Source organism: Anser anser (genome assembly GCF_964211835.1).
Source record: "Anser anser genome assembly, chromosome: 9".
Lineage (NCBI taxonomy): Eukaryota > Metazoa > Chordata > Aves > Anseriformes > Anatidae > Anser > Anser anser.
In genome coordinates, this window is record NC_139729.1 from 27,752,312 (window position 1) to 27,778,413 (window position 26,102).

Genomic DNA, 26,102 nt, shown 5'->3' on the forward strand with positions numbered 1-26,102 from the left:
CAGTGCATGCTAATGGATGCTTCACCTCGCACCCTGTGCTCGCTGCTGGGGAAAAAGTCTGTGGGTGAGATGTCACAGACACAACATGGAGCCACTAAAAACAGCTGGTACACCGAGGGCTGGAAAGCATGTCAGCAATTTAATTACTTGGACTAGTTATTCTAAGGGATATAGCAGGTAGGAAAGCCCATTCTCTGCTGGGGAAAAAAAAAAAAAGGCTGTATATATTATAATTAATGATTATATTGTAGGCTGAGCCAGTAGCTTCCCCCTTATGCTTTTACAGCTTAAGGGAGCTGGGAAGGATAGTTGTTATTGATATCTTTGCAGGTGTAGAATTATCCAGCCAGGGATATTGACTTGGGATGTTTTCAGCCTGGCTCTTGTGCCAACTGTACCCACATGTAAACTCTAAAAATTGCCAGTGGAGGACCGAGAGGCTGAGGCTGGTAACTCCTGCAGGATAACTGCGGGAATCATCCACAGTCCACACCTCTGGGTTCCAAAACTGAACTCTGCAAATGGTTTCCACTGTGGTCAACTTTATTTCAGCACTAAACACAGCAAACTAAAGCATGTACTAGATTATGAGCATTATTGGTTTATCATAGCAGGAGAAATTAATTCTGTGTTCAATTATCATCTAGCTGTATGAGCAGAAGGATAAGGAGCTTTCAGTTATTTTGTGAATTACCTCATGAGGAGAAGGGAATTAAAGAAACTCTCGTTTCAACTATAGTTAGTGTTACAAAAGATGCAATGTTGAAATTGGAAACTGAAAGAGTAGATGCTTAAAAAGGTGCTTTTGAGATTTTAATCTTTTTATCATAGCTAGTTGCTCTACTGTACACTGTAATAAATTAGAATAATTTGAATGCTCATTTGCGTAGCTCAAAAAGCAGTAGAAAAAATATGTTTGAGAGTTTTGCCCAGAGGCTGTTTGTGTTCTCAGCTTTGTGAATGCGTTTGTTACATTTCCTAAATTGCGGGGGGGGCGGGGGAGCATAGGTTAAAGCAACGCTCTGTTCATTTAGATCCTACCGTGTGGTGCTATTTGTTAAATATGGTGCGGGCCCTTAGCAATGCGGCAGAACCAGTGCCAGCGTACTGGAGGCAGTGGAGCAGCGCGGAGCTCTTCAAAGCTCTCCTCTCCCTGCTGCTCAGCTCCACGCACAGCCTGTTTGTGTACGTGGTGGGCTGCAACAGCCTGGCAGGTTTGCAGAAACGATTCTCTTCCACCTTGGCCTCCACTGCTGGCCAGCAGGTAGACCTGCTCCCCGGCTGGTGGCTGGGCTCCCTGGGCTCAAAGTGAGACCAGAGCACAGATGCTTTCTGTTGGCTTTCCTTCCCTGTATGCCTGGGAGCGTTCGCTGTTCTGCTGAGGACTGTCTGCTGTTGAACACCCAGGGGTCGTTCTGCATCCATGCAGGACGGTGGTCCCTGCTGTGAACCTGTGGCAGCTCACCAACCCACGTGTCACTGATCGTGGTAATGTGAACGTACAGAATCATCCCCATGCACTGACACAGCTGTGCTTAATTCTTTCCCACCAGAAAGCAGGGAAGGCAACATCCAAATACAGCGCATCAGACGATGAAGAAAATCAGCAAAACTCTTCTGGAAAGGAAGCAGGGCAGCTCCACAGGTGAGCTAAGAATCACCACAATTTTATGTTCGGTTAGAGCTAGAGCATTGTTATTACTATTAATATGTATACGTCACTGCCTCAGATAAGTCTGTTTTTAAGAGCAAGGCATTTATGACACTGCTCTCGGTGTATATTTCGCTGTGACTGCTGTAGCCTGATATTCTGAATGTGTAGATTTTCATAGGTTGCAAATAGCAATTACCCTTAAACTGAAAAGAAATGTGGTAGTAATACTCTTCTAATGGAAAAATGCCAATCTACATTTTTCATGCTGTAAATAGTGTTCAACAAAAACTGCTTAGGCTAAATAAGGGTACATCACAGCCCGGCCAACTTTATTACATTTGAGAATGTAAAGAAAAAGCAATCAAAAAAGCACCATCGAGAATGCATTTGCTGTCACTGAAACGTTCCTTTCCAGATGCAGCTCAAAGCTGTCTGCCTTGTTTTTGTCTATAAGAGCCACGGTGCGGCCATTTCATTATGTTGTAAATGAAAAATTTTGTGCGCTGTGACCGAAGGTAGAAGGGGAACAGTCATCTCGAAGGTTGCTCAGAACCCTCTCGAAGGAGGCTTGCCCCATGGGGTTCCCTGTTTACTGCACCTTTCTTTTCAGCTCGAGTTGCACACGTGTTTTTCATTACTGATGGAAAAACATAAAGGGGATTCAAATATGCTTTAAATATTGAAAAATTCCTGCTTTGTTTTATATATTAAATATAATTCAGCAGACTGACTCGTCGAAGAAAAACTGTGAAGCTGTGCCGAGCTCTGTCTGACCTGGTGGTGTACACAAACTCCGTGGCAGCCCAGGATATAGTAGATGACGGTAAGGATGCCGGTGCAAGACTTACACATGCATTTTTCTTCTCTGTTTTGATAGGAAGCATATCTGATCTCAGGGTTTCCCTCGTATTTCAAAGATATTTTAAAAGCAGAATAGTAAGTTATTTATTCCATTTACTTAAATATGGAGAAAGAGTAAAGCACCACCCCACCCTTCCGTAGTAAATACCCTTTTCCCTTGGTTTCCTATAATCATGTTTTAGTAGCAATATTAAAAATGATTTATTTTTTTTTAATTTCAGGAGAATGCTTTCCTGGTTTACAGTTTTATGGGAAGTGTTGTCATCATTTAATGTTATCGATTTTAAATAGTGTCTAGTAACACGATAAGGTTGAATTGTGATAAATAAATGCAATCCCTGCTGGTGGGCACTTCTTCTCCCTGGTTGTAAGCTCCCCAGAAGGATGGTTTTGATTACACTTCCATTTGTAGATTTCTCTGTAGGTTGTTCATAGCACTTGTATCCAGGGTTGTGCAGGAGAAAAGACCCCAGCAATTAGCATGAGCTTGTTTGGCTTTCATTGCAAGTCTTGAAACTTGTGGGTAGAACAGAAGATGCTCCTGGAAGGGAAAACTGCTATGCCTCAGTTACACAGCATATGGTTTGAGTATGATGAGATAATCTATTGGTGTAAATTTGGGCTAAAACTACTGTTCCCCTCGGTTAATACCAGTATAGCTGAGGTCTGAGTTCAGGCCTTCCTTCCCCAGGATTGCTTTGTAACTTGTTTGTTCATTAACAATGCACACAGGATCAACAGGGAACGTGCTGTCGTTCAGTGAAACAAGAGCCCACCAAGCAGTGCAGCAGAAGGCTGAACAGTTCATGCTTTACAACCAGAAGCAGCTTACAAGGGTCTACCCATCGGCATATCGGATCGACTCCAGCAACTTTAACCCTTTACCGTACTGGAATGTTGGTTGCCAGTTAGGTAGGTGCTGCACAGTAATCTAATTTCTCACTTCTTGTATTTGTGCTAAGTAAATATTATCTTTATAAGTGACACCTGAGTCTTCTCATTCAACAGTGGCACTAAACTACCAGTCTGAAGGACGTGTGATGCAATTAAATGAAGCAAAATTTAGGGTAAATGGCAACTGTGGTTATGTCCTCAAACCTCAGCAGATGTGCAAAGGTAATGTCCCACTATACATTTATTACTGTAAGTGTCAAACCTTTCAAAAAAAAACATTTTCCAAAAATGTTATTTTGGAGAAGTTGCTAAGACGCAAGAAAGACAAATAAGGACATATGTGGAATCTCTTTCACATTTCCATATATCTGTAAGCTTGTTTTGCTTCAGAATTCAGATATTGTCTTCAAAAAATGGTGTTTACCTCTCAGACTGTATAAGTACCGGTATGCAATTCCTTGTAGTTATTATAGACATATTTCCAGGGCTCCATTTTAGTAAGCGTTTAAAAAGGAAAAAAAGAAAAGGAGCTCCTAGGACAGCCAAACAAGAAGAGCAAGGCCCAGGACCACGTACCAGGACTTGCTCCAGCTGTCAAGCTATTCAGTGGAATTAGCTTGTTCTCTTTAAAAGGGATTGGTTCCGTCCTGAAAATTCCGTTATAACAGAAGCAAATGGTTTTCAGTGTTATGCAGTGCCAATCCTTCCACATTTGGAGGATTTTGGATCTGATTGTGTCCCTAGGCAATTTTCTTGTATCCCTAGGCAATTTTCTTTCAATGTGTCCATAGGCAATTTTCTCAATATGGCCATAAGAAACAGTGGCAGGTATTCCAGAAGTGGCAGAGGCAGTTTGGGAACTTCAAGCAGGCACAGTTGCTGAGGAACTCAGTCCTAGCTGCTTGTTTTTCTTAACATCTGTGCAGGTGTGCAAGAAGCACAATCAGAGTGGAGATCTAGGATACAACTATTTGTTTTTTTGAAGCTACTATGCTATAGAAGACAGTTTTTTTTTTCCAAATGAGTGTAAATCTTGCAAAACCCTCCTCTCGGTGGGGGTAGTCTTTCTGTCTTGTAATTGTGTAAAGAAAGGCTGCTAAGCTCAGAAAGGATTGGGGAAAAAAAAGAAAAAGTTTTAAAATTCATTAACAGCTGCTCCATACTCTGCAAGTTTGTATAATGCCTGAATTTTGGCTAGGTGCATGCATCTTGGGGGACGGTATTTATTCAGTGCATCTTTTTCCTTACCCTTGCTCTCCTTCCTTGCCAACTTTCAGGCACATTCAACCCCTACTCTGCCGATCCACTTCCTGCCAGTCCCAAAAAGCAGCTCATTCTGAAAATAATCAGTGGACAGCAGCTACCTAAGCCTCCTGACTCAATGTTGGGTGACAGAGGAGAGGTAAACTACACTGATACCAACAAATGCTTTTATCCTGGGGTCCTAGAGTGACATGGCAGCATATGTCTCAAATAAATTTTCACCTTATTTAAATATACCAATAATTTCAGATGCTGTCAAGCTTTTGGTCACCAATACTACCTTTTCCCACAGAGTCTGTATCCTATACGTGATCTTTATGAACTAATTTGTTTCGTATTTTCAGCATGACTTCACTTTTTTTGAAAATAACTCATAACTGGCCATAGTTCTTGAGACTACAAATCACATATGATTGTGGTTCATGAAGTTATTTTGCATGATTGTACTGCTTGAAAATTCACACGATGAAAAGTTTTTGAATTCTTATATGAACTGAAATCAATTCTCTGCATGAGATTCCTTGAGAATTAACATTGACTGGTATCATTAGCTTGCTTTTAAAATACTGTTGTTTCCAAAAAAAAACCAGATAATAGATCCTTTTGTCGAGGTGGAAATTATTGGATTACCTGTTGACTGCTGTAAAGATCAGACCAGGGTGGTTGATGACAATGGTAAGATAATCTAGCTAATTTCCTTTTCTTAGAGTTAAATATTAAGTAATTATAAATGATTCAGTATCTGTTATTACTATTTAAATTGCAAAGCTTTTTACCTGATGAAATCAAATGATTGTCTTTTAAATTAATTCTGCTTTCTAAGTAAAATTTCTGGTGTAGGGAGACAGGCAAGTGACAGGTAAAGGAAGAGAACTGTTCACCACAATATCTATCTACTGGATTGTTCTTAAATCTCCTTTAGGCAGAAATTCCAAGTATATTTTAAAACGTATAAAATACATGTTTAATTTCGAATGAAATGAATGCTTACCACAGTTCTGCAAAACAGCAGCCTGCCTTTCTATCCCTGCCAGCTACCCAACCAGAACCACTTTGTTTGTAAAAGCTGTTTAGGAGACAGATTTCTCTTGTTTTCAATTATTTCTGTAGTGGAGATTATGAGAGATCCTAGATCTAGATGAGCAATAAATAATGAATATTCTTTTTTGTATTTGGTCTACTTGTTTCTAATGCCTCTTGCTGTGCATCTTGAAAATTAAGGCTAGCACTTGCTATGGCTTTTTTTCACCAAATTTCTGCTCTGTTTGTTTCACAGGGTTTAATCCTGTTTGGGAGGAAACACTCACTTTTACCATTCACATGCCTGAAATAGCTTTGGTCCGATTTCTCGTTTGGGACCATGACCCTATTGGGCGAGACTTCGTGGGACAAAGAACCGTGGCCTTTAGCAGCCTTGTGCCTGGTTAGTCTCACATGTTTTTCTCAAGTTAGAGATCTAACTGAAGATCAAAGGCCTTTGAATTTAAAGTTTAAGGCAAGGTCTCAGCGTAGGATATATGCCTGTTTCTCTGAGACTTCACGTGTGATCTTGGACAGTTCTGTTACGTTAGTGTAGTGTATTCACCGTTACTTTAAGGAGTTTGGATGGCTCACTTTTGGAAATTTCTGCTCTTGTCTCTAACTTTGGGGCAATTTGTACTGGGCGGCTTGGAAATCTCATGAAGGCATAATAGGATTTATTTAAGACAGCAGGTATATATATCTTTCACTTTTATAGACAGTCATTGCCAGTTATTCAGTAGAATGCATACTGCTGAGTATAATAATGCACTGTTATTACTTTACAAGGTTACCGCCATGTGTATTTGGAAGGACTGACAGAAGCATCCATATTTGTTCATATAACCATTAATGAAATCTATGGAAAGGTAGGTATATCTGGAAATGTACATACTCGTATGATTGTTTTGTTTTAATTCTTCTGATAAAAATGGGTTTAAATGTACCAGAGAACCTCACAGGATTTGTGCTTTTTCTAAATATTTCTTATGGTTTGGGCGTTGTGGCATTCTGTACAGTGGATTAGTAGAGCCTAGCCCACTCTGCCGCTGACCAGTAATAAAGTTCAAAGAAGTTATTTGGGTTGTACAGCCATGGAAAAGCATAACGTCAGCTTCTCTGTTGTCCTTGAATTGATGTCTTCATTTCTACTGTTACCTGTATAGATACCTACCTACACTGCTAAGCATCACCGTGTTCAGGGAAGCAAACTGCAATTCCCTATTCCTAGTGTTTTCTCTGAGGAGCACTGAGCCAGGGCACCCATTCACAGCACACCTGTGTCCAGTAAAACCCTTGGCTCTCTCCAGCTGAGATACGGCAATAACAGTGCAGAGATGCTTCTGTCAGAGCGCTCAGGGAGCAGGAGGATATAGCTCATAATCTGGGTGGGTTTTTTTTAATTGCAGGCTGTAAGCAAGGAAAGTGTAACATGCTGTTACTCTAGTCTTAGTATGCGTGCATTACAAATGTGCTTACTGTTACCACCTAACCATTATTTCACATCTAGATCCAGTGAGTACATTTCTTTTTAAAATCAATTTTACTTCAGCAGTAAATGTTGAGGGCACTGCACTAGAACCTGGTATTCGGTAAGCTAGTTGTTGAATGCTTATATTATGGGAGTGATATTTACAGTTGATGAACTATTTACCTTGTTTTTTGTGTCACGGTCTTGAAAACATTAGCCAAACATATCTGCATTTTTTGCCTTTCAGTGGAGCCCTTTAATCCTCAATCCCAGTTACACAATATTGCACTTTCTAGGAGCCACAAAGGTAGACTTCATTAGCATGCACTTTGCACTTGCTGGGCACAGATTTTCGAATGGTTCCTAATCGCATGATCTGTAACTACCAAACTGCATCATTCTTCATTCAGACTCTGAAACATTTGAGTTTTGCTTTGATGAAGCCCATGCATAGAACTCCAAATTAATGTCTAGCCTGTCACTGCAGTACATTTCTTACAGTCTTGTCACCTCTGATTAGGAGACTTGGAGCAAACCTCTCTTGTAATTGTGGCAGGCTGCCATTGTAATGAGGAGAAATACAGACATGCATGAATTCATGGAGACCTATGCTGATAGTTCCTCGGTCAGAGTAGATGTGTATTGCTTGGTGTGAATTTTTGCTTTGCTGCATTTTAACTTTGTATTCATCATTCATAAACGCTTAGAAAGCAACCGTTTTCACTGCATGCTTCCGTAGCAGTCTGAACTCACTTGGAAACTTGGTCGTTCTTGTCTTTTCAGAATAAGCAGCTGATAGGACTCAGAGGGTTGTTTAACAAGAACCCTAAGCACAACGCTGCTGAAACCAGCGGTCACTATGTACGGAAGCGATCTATTGGTGACCGGATTCTCCGGCGCACAGCTAGTGCACCTGCAAAAGGCAGAAAGAAAAGTAAAATGGGTTTTCTGGAAGCCACGGAAATTAAAGACAGTACCTCTGAGCCAGCAGACCTGAAGGACAAAGAAGGAGTCGTAAGGCGTACAAGCCGGAGTTTGCAAGCACGTCCTGCTTCTATGCCAGTGGACAAATACCTTCTGGTAGGACTGCCGTGCCCGGATAATGAAACTGCTCAGGATGCCAAAGGAAAAGAAAACACATCTGGTAAGAAACTTCCAAAATTACTTTTGGTGTACTAAGTTTAAATAGCCTATTAAAAGGCTCGGTTCTGCAATTTATATGCAAGTAGTTCTATTTAACTCAAATGAGTTACTGGGTGAAACGACACATGCCTGAGACTCTAGTATTTTTAACAGCTCACATACGTTTTTAATCTCCTCAGACTCTCTGATAAGCAAAACCCCTTCACTTGGGGTGACAGTGGAAAGCTGTCTCCAAACTAGGCAAATAAATTGCAATAGGTTCTGGAAGTGGTCTTAAAAGGATGTTTTCCAAATTTCTCTTTGTAAGAAAGAAAAATTGTTTCTTTCTTTAAGAACATGTTCAATTAATCTTCATCAATTTCTGGTTTGCTACGGTCCATTTCCTTATGAAAACAGAGCTGCTGGCATGGTGTTTCTCCCTGTTTTCAAGGAGGAAGAAGTTAATGCAACATATGTTTTTGGATACAGTGTATGTAAAGACCAGTGCAGACTTTCAAATAGATGTAAAAGGGGTGACAGTAGTACAGACTGTATCCAACAGTCTCGATACTGTCCTTCTAAAGTAAATAGATTAAGTAACCAAAGTTACATGGAAAGCGTACAAGGATAAAATCTTGGTCTTTGTTGATGCACAACACAATTCTTAAAATGGATTTTTTCTAAGTGTTTTCAGCAACATTAGTCTGGCCTTTGAAATCCGGTACTTTGAAGTCAATCCCCTGACTTCAGCAAAGTTGGCATGTTCGATGACCTGCCTAACAGCTGATTTACTGGAATATTTAAATAAGTCCAGAAAGCTTTGAATGCAATGGCTGTAGTTCATTAGACCTGCTGTCTCCACCCTTAGCTTGTACCTAGTCTAGGACATCTACGCTGCTTTTTGGGGGTCGTTTATTTGTTTGTTTGGAAAGAGCGCGTGCACTCATGCACGCCATCCCTGTGGGGCTGCAGGGCTGACCGGGTGCTCTGGTTCTGGTTGCTCCTGGCAGCTCAGCACTTTCGAGCTGGTCGCTGCAGGGCTGTGCCTGCTGGCACTGAGCAGCCAGAAGTGCTGGCCGCCTAGCCTTGGTGAGAGAAGGAGAGCACACGGGGAACCTGGCTCGGGGGCTGAGGGGCAGAAGTGCTGCTCTGCCCCCAGCGTTCTCTGCTGTGGAGCAGCAGCTTCTGCCAGCCCAGGTGTTGCTCTAGAATAAGATAGTTACTGGGCACAGATGGAAGGTGTTGTTAAGCCGTATTTGTTCTGCTTGCCTGTGTTTGTGGCTTTGAATGAACGTATAATCTGGACATCACCTTAGGAAAGAAGTTACTTAAGAGAAAGAGCAAGCAAAATTAAACCAATTTTTTCCACCAACCTGAGAAGAAACTGTAGACAGGAAAAAGGAGGTCAGCTCTGAAAATGCTGCATTTAAAATGGAATAATTTTCTCTGGATAACCATGTGAAGCTAATACAGCTCAGCCATTCTTATCAATGGATGCAATAATTTCTTAGAGAGATTTCTTCCTAAAGATGCTTTAGATGAAGACAAAAAATCAATTTAGAAGAAACTTACACACCTATTTTTTTTATAAGCTGTGGGTGTTCACTTATAGCAAAATAACCTTTGAGAAAGCACAGGCCAAGAGATGACCCAAGAAGTTGCCTCAGGGAGTAAATCCTGCCCCTTCTAGCTATGAGGGGACTAGATCCTGTCCGTTGGAGTGCCTGTAGGGCTTGCTCTGTAACCCCTATAGAGGAGGACTGGCCACCTTAGACATAAAGAAATGAGATGTGAAGAAGAAGTTGTTCTAGATGGAGCCCTCTGCTGTAGCTGAAGGACCTTCCTGCTTCTCTGTACCGAAGGGCGCGTCCCTCTCTGGTGGAAGCACTTACCTTCAGTCGGGGTGAGAAAAAATGTGACAGCTTTACGCATGTTCAGGGTAAGGCTTGGGTATTCTCAAAGTAACTTCGTCCCAAATATTTCAGACCGGGAGGTGGCTCCACCCTCACGGAGGTACTAGTCAAACGAAGCGTTCGTTGTTGCAGGAATCAGTACAGAATGGAGAGGGCTGGCTGTCCAACAGGGATCTTTCTTGCCAAAATACCGTAGCTAAACAGATCTGTCCTGCCTGGATGTATGCCAAGGAGGCTGGGTGCTGTCCACTTCCTCCTCTGTTCTTTGTAGGAAAAAACCACAAAACAACAACGACCTCTACAAATCAAAGAATTTTACATCTCTTCCAACCTTACGTAGGCACACTGTGGAAAGCTTGAGGAACTTTCCAGATTTTGGAGACCAGCCGTTAATGCCAGGCTCATTAAAAATCCCTCTTACGGTAACAGGGGGCTTTCAGGCACTGTTAACGAATGCTCCTAGGGTACCTCATTTCTAGTGAATGTAAGAAAGAGTATGTATTATACCAGGTTTTCTTCTCTATTCCCTGCTTAATTAAAAGCTCCATAGCTAGGAGTGAGTCTGGAGCTGGGATTTGGCATGTAAACACAAGTAAGATCTTGGCGGAAAAAATATCGAATGCGTATTTTTCATGAAATTCAAATCTTGCTCTCTTATGAATGCAGCATGCTGGTGGAAGATCAAAAATTAAATTCTTGGATTGAAATCTCTCAAAATAACTGTATGTAAAGAACATTGTGTGGAGTCCATCTACTTGACGCTATTACTCAGAGCTCTTTTAAGCATGCATCTTGTTTCAAAGTGTTATGTTTTTAACAGAGCTGTTTTGTTCTGTCTTTATTGCCATGCTTCTTTATAGTACAAATCTGAATAGGAACACAGCTGAAGGTAATACCATGTGCAAGCTATGATATGGTGCCTCATTGACATTATTTGCAACAAATATTACATCACGTGCTTGATGTAATAGACATTCCAAGGAAGCTTCAGTGAAGTGCCTGCAGTTGTATTTTTCCATTTCTTCACATCACACAGATAATTTGGGCCAAGCCCGCACAACTCCATAATTGAGTTCTGTCACAGCTGTACCTAAGTTTGCATTTTCCATTCGTCTGTCTAAGGACAAAATAGTTGTCAATAACCAGAATGCAAATTTTGTATGCAACTAACATCTTTCTTATTTAATTTAGCCAACAGTGATGGCAATAAAAATGAGAAGGAAACGAACTTGAAAGAATCTGTTTTCATCTGTTCTGAGAAAACAGCAAATATTTCAAATTCGGCTTCTCCCTTTGGAAAGGAGAAGGCCCAGAAGGAAACGGCAGTTGATTCTTCCTTAGTACCACCTCTCCAGGAACAACATGAAGATTCAGTTTTCACAAGTGGTGTAGCTGAAACAAATCACCTCAAAGGCTATGAAGAAAATCATCTTTCTGGTGAAACTGGCCCTCCAGTGCAGGCCTCTCGTTTTGAGCTTGTCACAGAAAAAATAGAAGACAAAAACTGTGCAGACAATAAAAAGGAAGATGACACAAAAGAGACTAAGGAGGAGAAAACTCTTGTGGGGACTTTGCTTTCTGAAAAAGTAGAGGAGATGGAAAATCTCAACCGCGACATCATCCAGAAAAGCACTGCAGCGGGTCCGTCTCTGACGGACACTTCCTCTCCTGCCCGCTCCGATGCTCCTGACTTACATTCCACTTCAGCCATGCAAGACAGTGACATTTCTCGCCTCATAGAGGAAGTTTCTCTAGTGAGTGAGAGCGAGCTGGACAGTGCTGTCTCCGCTCTGATCAGGCAGCTGGATGTCACAGACGCCCAAACCAATCTCACTGTGCTCTCAGGCCTCCACGGCACCGGCAGCCAGACCTTCAGTGCCATGCCTGCGCGCCCCTGCGTGCTTACTGCAGAACTTAGCACTCCCTGTAAGAATGACTTTATTACCACAAAATCCATCAAATCCCCATTGTTCTCAACTCCAGATCCAGCCCTGTTCTCCAGCCCCGAGACTGCAGAGTATTCTGTGTACGCAATTATCCACGAAACGTCTCTTACGCCACCTTCTGAATATAAGACACACAGTGGATTGGTTTGCAAGAAAAAGTCAAACAGTGTAGAAAATAACGCGCCTAGCACACCTTCTTCTTCACCTCTCTCTTTGCCAAGTGCAAATCCCAGAAGGAAATGTGGAATGAGCTGGGAAGCCACCAAGTCTGCCGGCTCTCTTGCTTCCAGTAGCCTCATCTTTGAGGAGACGCTTGTGGACCCTCCCACGGGTCAGAATTCAGAAAGCAGCAGTCTTGTAGAAATCGACGGGGATTCTCAGGATCTCTTGGTAACCGCATGTGAGTACAGGCGGGAAGACATGAGCCAGCTGGCCTCCCCTTTAAAACTGAGGCAGGAGCAGGACAGCAGGCGCTGCGGTGAGAGGACCTTTGGGAATTGCGCAGCCGTCGAGCTCTGCGCTGCTGCCCTAGACTGCTCAGATAGCTTCAGGACTGCAGGGCGTAAACTCCCTTTTCCAGTCTGTGAAAACGTTGATTTTCTACATCACCATCATCATGCAGATAAACAGAAAGATGCGATGTGTTCCTCCAAGGGATCCCAACTCAACGTACGCTCATCGGTGCTCAAAAGTCCTTTGGCCTTCCCTCCCTCTTCAGCCGTCAAACAGACCAGCCCTTGCAAATCCAAGAGTCTCGGTGACTTGACGTCGGAGGATATTTCCTGCAATTTCGAAAGTAAGTATCAGTACATCAGCAGGAGCTTCGTCACGTCCGGCATGAGAGACAACAAGCTTGCTGCTATGAAGACCATGAGACCCCATTCCACAGATGCTCTGACGGAACAGCTGAGAAAACTGGTGTCCCTGGAGCAGGAGGACAGCCACCAGATGCTGTATGCCAGGCAGATCGAGGAAGACTGCCCAAAGGCCCTGGTCAGAAAGCTGTCGTCCAGAAGCCAGAGCAGAGTGCGGAACATCGCCAGCCGCGCCAAGGAGAGGCAGGAAGCCGCCAGCAAGCAAAGGTCTTCTCACACAAGCAGCATAGCAGGGGTCGTGCTTCGGAACAAGCCTTCGGCGTCTCCTCACGTGATCAACAGGCATTCGACGGGCTCGTACATAGCCAGGTACCTGAGCAGCTTCCCCGGGGAGGACGTGGAGGGCCGGGGAATACCGGAGGGTGCCTGCGCTGCTCTGCACTACGGCTGCAGCGACCAGTTGTGTGCGCGCAGTTCCGTTCTGCAGCTGGAACCCAACAGTGATGATAAGCCAGAAATTTATTTCCTGCTGAGGCTGTAGATTGTATAAATGTACATCTTCAATGTTTACAAACTATTTCAATGAAATGAAGGATTTTTAGCAAGAAGTACTGTTTTGAGGGTTGTTTAAATTATTTAGAAATGCAATTTCATGCTAGTGATTCGGCTGTGATTTAATGTTCCCTTTCCTGTCAACGCTTCTGTAAATAGAAACTGTGCTCCGTCCTTCTGTATGTATTACTTTAATTTAGAAATTATAAAAGGAAGTAGTCTGAGGACTATTTGCATGCAATAAGCATCTGTATTTGTAATGCACCGCGTTTTAACAGATGAGCACATCTGTGTTCAAGAGCATAACACTGCAATGAATGCAAGAGTATTTTCCTGTTTCCTGAAATCCTACTGTTTGGGAAAAAAAAATTGTGATCCCTTTTGGCCTTCCATGCAATTTCTACAAGTGTAGTGCTTTCTGTTCTTGGTAATTCCTTTGGGGTTCAGTTTCTGAACTAGGACTCAGACCCTTGCTTAGTACCGTTGTTTTCACTCTACCTGTACTCAGCTGTTAGCGTTTATTTTCCCTGTTTCCGTGTAGGAGCTATGATTCTACAAGAAACAATTTGTAGAACTAGGGTTAGTCCAGATTTGTGGGTGATGCATAGGTCTGTCTCCTGCCCACTCTGTGAAGTATAGCAGCAGTTGTATTCTATTTTTGTCCATGTGTGGAATGCTAATTTCAGGCCGGAGTGGAACGTGGGAGTAATCCAGCATTTATCAACTGAAAACATTTAATTTCTGCATTTTTTGTTACGTACTTTTGCTATTGGTTGTGTTTGTAGCTTCAATATGGTAGCAGATCTGTTTTCTGTATATTTGTAATTTTATTGTTAAATTGTTGACAGTCAGTGGAATATTTAAAGCTGACATGGTGTAGAGTAACTATTTTGACTGTCCTTCATCTTTTTCTATGAACATTGAAAGTGAATTGAGTGAGTAATCTCAAACACCTGAAGCTTCCCTGCAGGGAGCAACATAGCTTTATTTTGGTTTAAAGATATTCTTTGTCTTCACTGTAAGTTTTTTTCTTATATGTAAAAGATGTACCTTTTACCTCTTTCTTTTTGTAACGCAGAGTATTATTCTTGAGAACATCATTAAAATAGATTTTTAAGCACCTGGTTACATGTTTACTGAGACCGTAGCAAATGCAATTATGGTTAAAATACCAGTAGTGATTGCACACGTCTGTCTTGCCGTGAGCTTGCAATAAACTTTCAGAAAGGGGGAAATTCCGTCATTTCAAGTGGTGGTGATGTTTCTGGGCTAGAAACTTGCAGCTGAGCTCCTCTCTTCTCTGGATAGGAAGCCAAGTTTACTGAGAATGTCTAACTACCTGCCTATTCCTAATTCCCAATAGGATTTTTTTTTAAGTTCTTTCTTTAGAAGGTAGATTTAGTTTTGTAATTATAATTTGCATTTTTTTTCCTTCTGGGCTTCATTGTACTTTTTTCAGGTACTTTTCCTTGCCTCCATCTTACCTTGCTGCCCAGGTCAGAAATGTGCTCTGTTTATTGTTTAGCATTCCTTAAATTCCCGTGTAGTCTTCAAATCCTGGTCATTACTGATTTAACATTTTTTTTCACGTTACTGATACAGCACAGGGCCAGCGTTAAGTCTTACAGCACTCCCCTGCCCCTGCCCGGGCTCACCACCGGCTCGCCGTCTGCAGCTCCCTTTGGAGATTCTGCTCTTAACCGGCTTTGTGCTCTTCCAGCAAGTGTCAAAATCTTCGTGTATCATTCAAGTCCTCCTGAAGATATCACGAAGCGTCTGACTAAATGCTTTATGGAAGACTAAACACAAATCATTCTCACTCTTACTGTGGGCACCGAATTTTCATAATCTTGTGTTAAAAAATAAAAGCAACAACCAGAGGTCCTCCAGATGTATGCCAGGATGGGGGTCAGTTCTTTGGGTACTTATCAAAAGCCATTCCAAAAAGAAAAAAAAAGGCTGTTCAGAAGGATAGCTCTGGAGATGGAAGTTTGATTCAAAGCATGCTTGAGGTTTCTTGTGCTTTGCCATATCTGATCTTCAAATACAGGCAATGCTGAGTAAAGGAGGTGGTGATTAATACCCTTGTAGTCATTTTGTCTTGGGAATCTAGTATTAAATATTTAAAATATATGCCTAGTCTTCGAGGTGAGGGTGCATGTGCTGTTTGGAATGCATTTAAATAAATAGTAGCTGAACTGACCTGCACACCCCTTTGTTTTCCCGCAGCTTGAGTGTGAACAGCATCTGCATAAAATGAGGCTTCCGCATTAATCAGCTGCATTGCTAATCCTGGAAGGATTTCTGCTTCCAGCTGTTGGTCTGTGGGCAAAGTCTCGGCCCACCTGAATGCGTGCAGCCCTCTGGAAGCCGCTCTCCCATCGTGGGGTGCATGGGGTGCCCGTTCCCACCGCCCTGCCGCCGGCTCTCCCGAGCCCAGGGCAGCCTGGAGGCAGCCGCGGTGCTGGCTCCGTCCTGCACACATTCAGGCAGCGTGAGCAGGGGGAAGCTGAAGGGATGTCATGGCAGGGGGAGAAATGTGGTGCCTCCAGAAAGCCTCTGCTCCTCTCCAGAGAGCTTGTGCTCAGCTAGGAAGTTTGAGCCGAACGCAGGGAGTCTGCTAAAAGAATAAAAAACAGAAGAGTTTGGGATAAGACTACTAGCATCCTCTGAGGGCTAAAGGGGACAAAGACAATAAAATCCCAGGGTCATGTGAGTAAAGCCAGGAGAAGAAGAGTTAAAATTGCATTAAAATTCACCAAGTGCTTCTGTTGTGGAATCGTATGAGACCTTTCTGTTGCAGCAGGATCCCTTTACAGCCACAGCAGTGTGAGGGAAGGCTGCAGAGGAATTTTCTGCATTTCCATGATGCCAATGTATGCTTTCATAAAATGAAACAAGATTTACTCATTAATATTTTTTTTAATGTGAAAGAGGAATCCTCAGCAGTCTCCTTTGCCTTTGGTCTCCATGTGCAGCCTCCATCCAAGCACAATATTGAGCCAGCTTTCCAGCAGGGGGACTGCTAGACTTGACAGCAGGAGCGAAGGGAAAAGGCCTGATGCACACGTCTGGTAAATCGTCCCTTTTATTTCCTTGCTGAAAAGCTTTTTTTTTTTTTTAACTCAAAAGATGTGAGCGTGTGTTTCTTTTGCCAGCAATTCAAGTTCACGCATTATCGGGCCAGTGGGATGCGAGCCCTTCTCTGCTGTAGGTCTTTGGTAGGCATCATGCAGAAGGAAACAGCCCAGAGCCACATGAAATGGTCTGCATCTCTTGGATGGCTTTGACGGCACCTTCTGTTGCAGGTAGTAGAGTAGCTAAATGTTTACCAGGTTGAAGAAATAAAAGTAACAGTTGACTTCCACTTCTGTATGTGGAGTTTTAAACAGGCATTAAGTTTCTGCATTTCATTTGAGCTATAACAGTATAAATGAGATGACAATTTTTGTTGCTGCCTGTCCATATCAAATATATATTCATTTGATTTAAAGTGAAAGAGTTGTGGGGAAAGTGATGGTGTGACTTGTGGAAAACAATGCCATAAGCATAAGTTTCTCATTTTGTACCAGACCAGCAGCTCCAGGCTCCATCAGCCTCCGAAGTTCCCGTGGTATTCTGGAGAGGCGTTGGTGAGGTCTCCAGCAATCTCTCTTCTTCCTCCTGGCTGCAGAGGCAGGCAGCAGGAGGTATTTCTTCCTGCCAGATGGGTAAAATGACTCTCCTGCTGTTCAGTAAAAGGAGTATGTCCAATTGCCTTGGCAGCAGGAATAAGACCAAGCAGATCTTTGCCTCCCAGAGCCACAGCACCAAAATCAATGCTATTTCACTAAGCAGTACGTGGTCACAGTGCTGGCAGTGCCAACCGTGTCCTGTGCTGCTGAGCAGTGCCGGTTCTGCTCCAGGTGGTGCTGAAGGCAGAGAGGGAGGGAGGACGATGCAAGCTTGGTGCTGAACTCCAGTGAGTGCTGGGCTGGTTCCTATCAAAGCAGGCTATGCAGGAAGGTAATGCTCAGAGGGGGGATTTGCAAGAGGATAGTTCATGCCCATAAAGCAAGCAGGAAGGATGCAACGGTGGCAAGAAAACTAATTGGGATGCTACAGACTCATTGCCTCTCCAGTGACTTGTAACTAAGCAGCATTTTTGGATGAGTCTCTGCTTGCTGGGTGATCTTCAGCCACCTCAGATTTAGAAACCCCGAGGGCAGGAGCAGGATGTTCCTCTGCAGGAGCAGGACGCCGGCCTCAGGGGGGGCGATCCTCCAGCTCTGCCCGGCAGTGCCAGCTTGGGCTGCGCTTGGCCGCTTTCGCTGAGAGGTCTCAGACGCGGGTCCCGTGTCCTAGGGTTTTGTCATTTCCAGAGGCAGAGTAGTGTGGCGAGGCTTGGGAGAGCTCATCCATATTTTCTTATGCTCTCTGGGTGTTGACAGGTGGGAATTTGCTTCTTGCCTATTGTTTTTAAGATCCACATTGGTTTAGAGCAACAGGGCGCTGTCATGCCAGGAGTACAGCAGGCTGGTACTTAAACATAGAAGAATAATCCTAACGGAAAGCACGCTTGACGTTTTTATCACTTTACATTGACCTAAGCAGGATTACTCGACGTGTAAGTCTGTTAAAGCCTTTATGGCTTCTTCTCAACCTGAATTATCCTGTTAGAGCTGGAAGTGAAGCTCTGAGGGCAGGAGCTGCACACTGCAGCGTTGTGCAGTGTGCCAGAGAGCAGCTCTCCTACTCGTCACCATCCCTTTGGGACACAAATTGCTTCAGGATGCTTCTAATATTGCACAGTCTCTCATTAAATTACCAAAAAAGTCCTGTTTTGCAGCCGCAGCCCTACTGCTTTCAGATAAGTGGATATCCTTACACCTGTACTGAAACGGTATTTTTTTTCTTCTTAGGAAAAACAGTTGAGCTCTTTCATTTCTAAACAACTGTTGGCTCGTCTCGTTGTGGTCTGAATTGCTTCTCTTTATTTATTTATTTAAGTTCAAATGTATATAATATATATGGGGGGGGCAGACTACCTCCAGAAAGCCCTGTTGTTTCTCTTTTTTCTTCCTTTTTTCTTTAAGCCTAAGAAAAAGCAGCTGCCAGCACGTTCAGCTGCTGGCAAGTAAAGCACTGTCAGCAAGTCTGGCTTGCTGTGAAATATTAGTAAACAAGCAGTTACGTTAGTGGTAGCCAAGTTTAACAAGTTCTCCACTTATTATCCTGTCATTTTTTGTGAAAGAATATGTCGTCGCTGTCAGACCCATCTGCTCAACCGCACAGCCCGTGCATACAAATCGCCTCGTCTCACACATGGGGAGAGGTTTCGGAGGAGCCTGGAACTGGGAGTGAAGGATGAATAGGGGAGCTGTGCGGAAGCAGAACTCAGTGTCGATACCTGACCGCCTGGTCGAGAGCCGACGGGTGCTGCTGTGCTGTGTAGCTGGGAAAAGCCAGCTAGCTGGCCCAACGCAAATGCGATCTGTTGTAGCCTGCGTAGATCAGACGTTACCTGCGGCTCGGTTCGTCACAAATGGCACAAAGAGGAGGCAGAGGAGAGAAGATGGCTGAGAAAAGCCATAGAAGAAAAGCATGCAGACAGGTATCTGTTGAAGCATTTCTTTTTAAAAGAGACAAATTAATCTGATCATTTGCCGTAAAAATCACTGCTGGTGTGGTTGGAATGCCTTTCATTGAAGGGAGGGTATGGAAAAAGTGAAAAAACCAGAGAAACTTCAAGGGATAAATATATACCCCAGTAATATTCTGTTACTGTTCCTCCTATTTCATCTAAGAGGTTGAAGAAAAACTTCTTGGCAAGAGCAGAGCCGATGAATGGTCTGTTCAGCCAAACCAAGAGGTTGCCCACCCGTGCTGCTGTACGTCGTGGCCGGGCAGGGGGTGTGTGAGGTGGGTGCTCCGGGACGAGGTGGTGGTCCCCTTCCTCTCGCAAAGGAGAGAACTCCTCTGGAAGAGCAGTCGGGAAATGCAACTTGGCTGTCACGATATCTCAGCCGTCTTCTATAAGTAAGACGTGCTTTGACTAATTCTAACGCCATTTTCTCCGTAGTGGTGAAGCCCTCTCCCATCGCAGTCACGCTGGACGAGGACGAGCTTGCCGGCTGCTCCAGGGCCGTGCTGAAACGAGTGGAGGTGGCACGGGGCAAAGCTGACAGCAGAAGCGTGGTAGGATGCTGACAGTGACCTGGCTCCCTGAGCAGTGCTAACACCTTTATGGAGCTGGACGGAATAACGAGATAGCTGCCAGCATACTTCATACAGCAAGTGTATTGTAATCCCGGTGCCTGTTGCAGTTTGGGGTTTTTACTTGTCTGTCACTACAAGCCTTAATAATACTCTTAGCTCTAAACTGGAATAGATTCCTTCATTTCCCTGGGACTGGTTCAAACCTCAGTGTATTTAAGAGAACTACTAGGAAATGCTCAGGAGTGTCAGGTTTGGAAGATTTAGTGAAGTCACATATTCTTTGGTGGTGGTCTTTCATCTAGAATTTTATTTCTGTTGCCTATGTCCTGGTTCCTCTCCTTTTTGCTGTTCCAAACTGTAGAGGAAGAGCTGCTGAATTACTAGGTATTTTGCAATTTGTGTGAAACAGGCTTCTGAGCTCAAAAAAAAAAAGTTATCAAACAACTTCTATTTGATTTTAGAAAAATAATCCAGCAAGCTGTCCTTCAGTCAAATTTCCCCTTCAGCCAACAAGCATCCTGCTGGAAAAGAACACGTGGGGACTTTTGTTTACGGCTCTGGCCTGTCCATATGGCCCCTCCATGTGGCAACCTGGCATACATCGCTTTGCACTGTGAATTTATTACGTTGTCAAGATTCAATACACCTGTTTCTCCGTAGGAATAGTGTCACTCATAGGGAAACAAAACCCATCTGCATTCAGATATCGTCATCCTTAGGAGCTGGCCAGTCAGTCCCCAGCGGCAGAGAACGGACCGTCAGGCAGGGAGCTTCCCAGCAGCTTTGTTCTTCTGGATAGGAGCATCTGAGGTAACACCCGATCTTTATTTTCCAACTCTTTTTGTAACTATGGAGACCAGGAGCTTCACAGAGAGCGAAGCAGAAGCTCCCGAGGTACAGCTGGAACTAGCTCAGATGCTTTTCTCTCTCTTGGCCCCATTTAAACTCTTCCAGCTTTCTGGAAAATTGGGAAAAGGAAACGGAGTAGCATATGCAGAATATTTTACTTCAGAAACATTAAAATTCAGTGGCAAAACGTGAATGCATCTGCATTTGGAAACAAAGGGTAACTTTCAAAATAACCCTCATACACATCTGAATCAGTGAGCTGTTGGACAGCAGCATCTACATCATCCAGCTTTCTCTGGTTGAATGCTGCCGTGACGGCATTCCAGCATGCCAAGCCCTGCTCAAAGGCAAGAGCTTTAGATGGTAAAACGCAGTGAAGCCTGTACGAGGCACTGCTGTCGTTAAGGATTTGTTCATCTGAAGTTCAGCACTTTGCCAAAGGTGTTACAGACGGTCCTTTGATGGTGCATAAAAAGCAGAGGGTGCAGGTCAGTTCTAGCTGTGGAGATATTGTTTAGAGCACCTTGTTTGTGGGAACAATCCTTAACTAGCCGGGGGGTTGGGATGGGTAAGGTTTTATTGATTCATTGCTGTAGAGATATACGCAAAGATGCTCCAGGCATGCACTGGGGAAAATCAGTTTGCCTCACTGAAACTCCATTAATTTGTGATGCAATGAGTTTTCACGTAGCTGGAGGCACAAATGATGAGTGTGATGAATATGGATGACTTTGGATAGGAGTGGTTGTCCAAACAGAAAAAAAAAAAGTTATTTGGAAATGATCAGTACCCCTGTAGTGTTACAGTTCTGTAGGATTTCAGCCCACCCGATACTCATCTGGTTTTGAAAACTGTTGCATGTGAAGCTTTAGTAGCTATGGGAGAATTGTTTTCTTTTCTCTCTGTTACACAGAATACTGAATTTCCTGATGGCATAATAAATACGCCTGGAATAAATAAATAACTAATTCAGTGTAGCAGTAGTGCTAGTGGTATAAAACATAAGTTAATAAACGGCATCTGCTTAGACAGACTGAAGCCGTGCTTACCCTGCAAGCATTCGAAGTGCAGAGGGAGAGTTTTAGGCACCCTCTGCCACGAAGCCAAAGACCCCCGGCAGTACCCTCGCCGACACGGCGGGACAGCGCTGGCTGTGCAGCGTGGGTGCCAGCGGGCGCTGCTCGCCGCCCCCCATCCTGCCCTTCTCCTGCTGCGCGGCTGCTGCGAGCTCTCTGCGTCTGGCCCCGCCGAGCTTCGCGTCCCTTCCTTCCCACGGCACCCCTTCACAAACCAGCGTGTGCCCCAAACCCCTTGGCTTCTGAGCAGCCTTGTGTCTGCTTTTGCCTTGGACAGGACTGTGCTTCACGGTGGTTCCTATAACAGGGACCAGCTCAGTCTGTGCGCTCCTACCACGTGGCGCAGCCGTAACTGAGGGGCTGAGGACAAACCAGATCTATCCAAACACGCAGCCCACTAATAGAGTTCATGGGCAGCATTGGCATCATGCGCTGAGAAGGATGAGACTGGAAATTAGTGGATTTAATGGGTTTCTTTAAGACTGGCCCTGAGTTAGCCGAAGAAATCAGCAGTCTGACTTCCTGCGTACTTTTGGATACTCAGGAGATGTTGACAGAGAGAGAAAAGGCAGCTGTGTTCCTCAGGTTGCTGGAAGGAAGCCCGTTTTCCTCCAGAGACCTCATCCTTTTTATTATTATTATTATTTTAAATATATATGCGTGTGTATGTATGTATATATATGTGTGTATGTATATATATACATATATATATATGAGCACTGAGAGCCACACATCCTCCTGACAGTCACACTCCAGTGTCCTGCCTGGAGAAGAGGTCAGTACCAGCAGGCCTCCAAGCCCACTGCATGTGAGATCTCGCCCCGCATCCCTTCCTTGCCTCTCCACACCTCTCCGTCTGCTGCTCCCTCACCTCCAAGTGCCTTTTCTCAGCACGGTTGCACACGGTGGGGAGAGCAGGAGCAGAGGGAGCAGTCCTGCCCGGAGCATGTGCCCCCTCCTGCCTTCAGCACGCACGGCTTCTGTGCCTTTCTCCAGGTTCAAGGCTTAGAAATTCTTGGGCTTGTGCTACTCTGAAATAGAGGGTGTCTTCCTCAGGCTTGCCATGTCTGATCCTCACCTGCTGTGCTTGGGGCGGCTGCTGGTGCCCTCCTCCTCCTGTAGCTGTGCAGTCCTGGCCCTGGTTTGTCACAACAAGCTGCGCATGCAGCTTGGATGTTGAAAAGTAGCAAACGAACTGATAAAATATGCACCCAATATAAATTCATGAGCGAGGTAATGCAGCAGGATCATTCCAACACAAGGGTTATTTTCTACTTGCCTTTTTAATTTGAAATATTCAGGACGGTTTGAGAGTTTTGACGTGTAATAGATCCTGACCTGCTTTCCAGCAAATTGCAATTGTACAGCCTTGGCTTAGTAATATATTGCTGTCTGGAATTGGGTCAAAGCAAATCCACATGCATTATATAACCTGAATTGGTTTATACAAAGAGAAGGGGATATAATATCTTAAGCCCTTTAAATAAGGGATAAGTGCAGTACCAGGAATTTGTTAATATTATTTGAAGCTATATTTCAAAATGCATTTCCAGGAGCAGTGGTTAAAGACGAGGCTGTTTATTTGGTGGGATCACTTGCTTCCACGTGTCTGGGAGCTGTAATTGATGGGGCTGCCAGCAGGCTGTTACCCCGTGCTTGGATACTGCAGCAGTCAGATGCTCTCACCGTGAGCTCGGTGGACATACTGGGATGAACGGGGAGAGCTTTTCCTCACAGCCAGAAAAGGATGCAAATAATTGATTTGGCAGACTGAACAGAAATAGCTGCGGTTTAAAGGCTAGGCTATCCGACACTGCTTATGAAATAGAGCCAAGAATGCCAAAAATAACTCCTTTTATCAGTATTACTTACTAGCATGAGGAATAGTCTATGTTTTTTTTTTTATTTTAACAGCAGGAAGTTCCCTCTAGCCCCCACCAAATGGTCGATAGGCTGTAAAATGGCAATAAACGACCCGCACACGTTGCTGGTGCAGTGCCAGGGCTCGCGTTTCTGGGGCTCTCTCCAGGAAGGTGCCGTTAAGCTGTGGGGATTTGGTGACCCAGGTGCAGCACCAGCCCCACGCCGCTGCCCCCGTGCACCCGCCGCGGGACGGGGCCGCAGCCGGCCGTGCCGCCCCGCACCCCCAGTCGCAGCCGCTCCGGCATTTCCTGGGAGAGTATTTTTAGGTGTCTCCGCTGTGCGGGTTTTCTTACTTCATCGTGCCGGTTTTAGAGCCCAGGGTGCAGCATACAGAGGTGTAAATGCTGACCTTAGTGGCTGGCAGCTGTACCTCGTGCTTTTGGGGCAGTTTCATTGAAATCAGTGAGGCGCAAGGTGGCAGGACGCCCGCTTGAGGGGAGGGCTTTTGTATGTATACATATAAAATATGTGGCTGGCATTTAGACAGGAGTCAGGCACAGGGCAAAGGGCAGACTTTTAAGAGAACTTTAGTTTCAGTAGGTCCTTCATTCTGCCGTTGACACATTTTGCAGACCCTGCTGCAGCAGAGCTGTGTTAGCGAGGGGGAGAGGCATGGCTTGGCACCATCCCCATAACATTAGTTGAAACTTTGTGTGAAGGATGCTGCTTCAGCGGGAAGTCTCTGGGGTCCTATTGAATTCACCTGAGCTTATTTTAAAAGTGCACAGAGCCACACTGCCCAGACGTGCCCCGACACCCGGAGTGAGCGCAGTACCAAGCGATGCTCTGCAATATTGCCACTGGGTGTCCTGCATGCGGGGCCTGGTGCCACCAGGCTTGTGAGTGTCAGCTCCAGGGTGAAGGAGCTGGAGAAAATGATCAAGGAAATGGTCAGTGCGTTACAGATCATTAACATCTTGGTTAAGAAATGTTAGTATTTCAGTACAGGAAGCTGAAGTATGACACATGACACGGAATATTAATTGTGTCAATTGGAATATTGCATAATATACGCATAAAGTCAATGTAATTAGCTATGCTGCTAATTTAATTAGTATACATTTAGAAGAAGACATCCTTTGGCATTTGACGGCACCTAAACTTTGAGTTGCTTGCTCATAAATAGCTACCAGGAAAAAGAAATCAAGTCCACTTAGGGAATGTCTGAAAAATTAGAAAAATATTTCGAAATTAAATTCTTTCCTTCCTTTGCATAGGCCCATAGAAATATAAACATTGGAACCTTACGATTCTCATTTTGCATGAATAATTTATTTGCAGGATAGATGATGGTATCAGTACTCACAGGACATACCTGAATCAATCAGCAGCATCAGTTTCTGTGGAGAGGAAAAGTAAGTGAATTTGTGCTTCATTTGGGCTTTTAGTGTGTTCTAAACTATTGCTGGCAGTTGTTGACACTTGTAATTATTTATGTAACACATGGAATATTTTGACTTTAGCATGTCTGGTGATGTTGTAAACTTTTGCATTAGAAAAATTGGTGACTGGTTCAGAGTCTGCTGAACTAGCAAAGGCATTAGTGCCCTGATAAAAAACATAAATCCGTAGTTCTGAGATACACTCACAGAACACAGAACAGGAGCCTGAGCTCCTGTTATCTGCCAATAATCTAATCTAATATACATTATATACCCCTAAAAGAGTTGTTTTCTTACACTGTGTATAGCCCATACTCACTCTCTTCATGGATTTTGCTTTAAATTTCAACTACAAAATAACTTTTTATTAAAAGGCTATTTTAAGAGATTATCTCCCTTAAAAAATCTCCAGAAGTGTTTTCTTTTCATTTTTGTCTTAGCCTTTGAGCTTATCTGTGAGCCCTTTTACTTGCAACATGATTTTAAAGCACTTAAGCCATTATGAAAGATAATGTGCTCTTTATGAGGGTTAAAGATAGCTTATTTCAGATTACTGTAAATGAAATGAGAGTAAACAGAATCCGAGGAAAGCCTGTTCCTGAACTAAGGCTTTCTGCATACATTGTGCAGCAATTAACTTAAACCAGAGTGATTAAAGTGGTGAGTTTCTATGTGCAAGTAAGGCCTTACAAAAATGACCACCGACCGTTTTATTTTGGATGAGGATTTATAAACCCCTCAGCCTTGAGCGGCAAGGTAAAGCCCACTTACGCTGTATCATGTAATCTCACGTAATCCAAACAACAGCCAAAATGCCGGTGCTCAGTCATTTTTGAGCATCTCTTGGCTTGTGTAGGAGGGTACCGTGGGTTGAGGTCTGTGAGGTCCTGGTGCCCCGCTTCGTCTCCTGTCATTGCAGCAGGAGTCTTTTAAACAGGGGCAGACACTGCAGGGGGAGGAAACACTCCTTGTCCTTCTCAAAGCCCCCAAACAGTAAATACATCTTTCCTGAGAGACGTTTAAGTGTAGAGTATTTCATTTAAGAAAAAAGAAAAAAAGGAAAAAGAAAGAAAAAGAAAACCCACCACCTTTTCTGTGTGCATGTAACCCCAGGGTCTCAGCTGAGTGATCCAACAGAGCAGAGCCCGAGCTCCCTGAAAACC

At 43.9% G+C, this 26,102-nt stretch overlaps 1 protein-coding gene across 10 annotated transcripts in view; it reads left to right on the top strand.

Moving 5' to 3' along the window:
* The window catches only part of PLCH1 (phospholipase C eta 1), a 94,583-nt gene that overhangs the window by 55,932 nt on the left and 12,549 nt on the right, over positions 1 to 26,102 (top strand). For 7 of the 10 annotated variants that reach the window (XM_083849529.1, XM_083849530.1, XM_083849534.1 and 4 more), the window contains 10 exons: positions 1,554 to 1,645; positions 2,377 to 2,477; positions 3,248 to 3,427; positions 3,524 to 3,631; positions 4,687 to 4,811; positions 5,263 to 5,347; positions 5,949 to 6,095; positions 6,482 to 6,561; positions 7,947 to 8,307; positions 11,390 to 14,634. In XM_083849529.1, coding sequence (XP_083705655.1) covers positions 1,554 to 1,645; positions 2,377 to 2,477; positions 3,248 to 3,427; positions 3,524 to 3,631; positions 4,687 to 4,811; positions 5,263 to 5,347; positions 5,949 to 6,095; positions 6,482 to 6,561; positions 7,947 to 8,307; positions 11,390 to 13,500 — 3,390 coding nt within the window. In that variant the 3' untranslated portion in view covers positions 13,501 to 14,634. Of the gene's footprint in view, positions 1 to 1,553; positions 1,646 to 2,376; positions 2,478 to 3,247; positions 3,428 to 3,523; positions 3,632 to 4,686; positions 4,812 to 5,262; positions 5,348 to 5,948; positions 6,096 to 6,481; positions 6,562 to 7,946; positions 8,308 to 11,058; positions 11,367 to 11,389; positions 14,635 to 16,489; positions 16,586 to 24,838; positions 24,913 to 26,102 lie in introns of those variants that run through there. The other 3 variants (XR_014588444.1, XM_083849532.1, XM_083849527.1) reach the window with 3 other exon arrangements.